Raw genomic sequence first — 1,226 nt, 5'->3', positions numbered from 1 at the left:
ACACACACACACACACACACACTGATACACACATTTGAAACACAAATCTGCATATTTCATGGAAGACACATAGATCTAATGCCTGGCTTTTTAAGTTTCAGATAAAGGAAGAAACAGAATTGAAAAATCTGTATAAATAATGAAGTTATTCTTTTTTTTAAAATTAGATATTATATATACCATAAAAACAGTTTGTCTTTAAATTAATCGTTTATGTAATGACCAGAACATCTAGCGCTCACTAGCAAAACTTGAGGGTAAACAAGGCAAGGGTAAACCCGGAGTAACCAACTTGAAGAACCTAAACAGATAGGTAACGGAAAGATCATGATAATGTAGCTTTTTTTTCAGAGCATCCGAGCAAAAGATTAATAATGTAAAATCTTGGTCCCTAATGTCTGTCACAGACATGGATGGCGCTCACATGCCCTTATGCAGTTGCGAGCGCCGTAAAACCTCTACTAAAAATTTTTAAAAACAAAAACAAAACCAAAAAAACCAGACATGGTATTTGATGATGATGGTGAATGAATGACCACAACTAATGCGTGGCCTCAGTGAATTTATGGCCGTTCGCTTATTATTAAGTTGAATGTAGAGATTTGGGAGGCAGGATCAAAGCCAGGTGCAGTGGAAGTTGAGGGGAAACTTTTGAAAGTTTGCCGGGATTTTCAAAAAAAAGATTGGGGGGGGGGTTGTTTGTTTGTTTGTTTTTGTTTGTTTCAATCTATTTCGTTGCAGTTTTTATCAGAGGTGATGTTGTTCACAGTGATGATGCTGCTATTATTCTCGTTCTGTTATGGGTGGTGGTGATGGTGTCTGAGACAAAGAAAACATTATTATAATCTATTTACTATCTATATTATTATTATGGATCACATTATTCTTCTGGTAAACTGACCTGTTTTTGGTGGCCGCCGCCCTGTCCCTCTGTCGCCGGTTCTTAAACCAGTTGCCCACCTGTGTGGGCGTGAGTCCAGTCGCCTGGGCCAGCTCCCGCTTCTTGGTCGGGTTGGGGTAGGGGTCCTGCAGGTACCACTCGCGCAGAAGGTTGCGGGTTCGCTCCTTGAAGCAGTGCGTCTTCTGCTCGCCGTCCCAGATCGTGCGAGGCAGCGGGTACTTTTTGCGGACTCGGTACTTGTCCACGGGTCCCAGGGGCCTGCCGCGGAGTTTTTCCGCTTCTTGGTAGTGGGCTTCTAGCCACATGGCCTGTGGGGGGAGGGGGG

General features: G+C 43.1%; 1 protein-coding gene across 1 annotated transcript in view; it reads right to left on the bottom strand.

The window, feature by feature from the left end:
- LOC101863522 (homeobox protein SIX6) overlaps positions 1 to 1,226 on the bottom strand; it is a gene marked incomplete at its 3' end in the record, with an annotated part of 58,380 nt that overhangs the window by 47,780 nt on the left and 9,374 nt on the right. The window contains exon 3 of the mRNA XM_005102296.2: positions 902 to 1,209. Coding sequence (XP_005102353.1) covers positions 902 to 1,209 — 308 coding nt within the window. The remainder of the gene's footprint in view (positions 1 to 901; positions 1,210 to 1,226) is intronic.

The sequence above is a fragment of the Aplysia californica genome, unplaced genomic scaffold, assembly GCF_000002075.1.
Source record: "Aplysia californica isolate F4 #8 unplaced genomic scaffold, AplCal3.0 scaffold00319, whole genome shotgun sequence".
Classification (NCBI taxonomy): Eukaryota; Metazoa; Mollusca; class Gastropoda; order Aplysiida; family Aplysiidae; genus Aplysia; species Aplysia californica.
The sequence above is the reverse complement of the archived record's forward strand: the minus strand, read 5'-3'. Positions and strand labels throughout refer to the sequence as shown.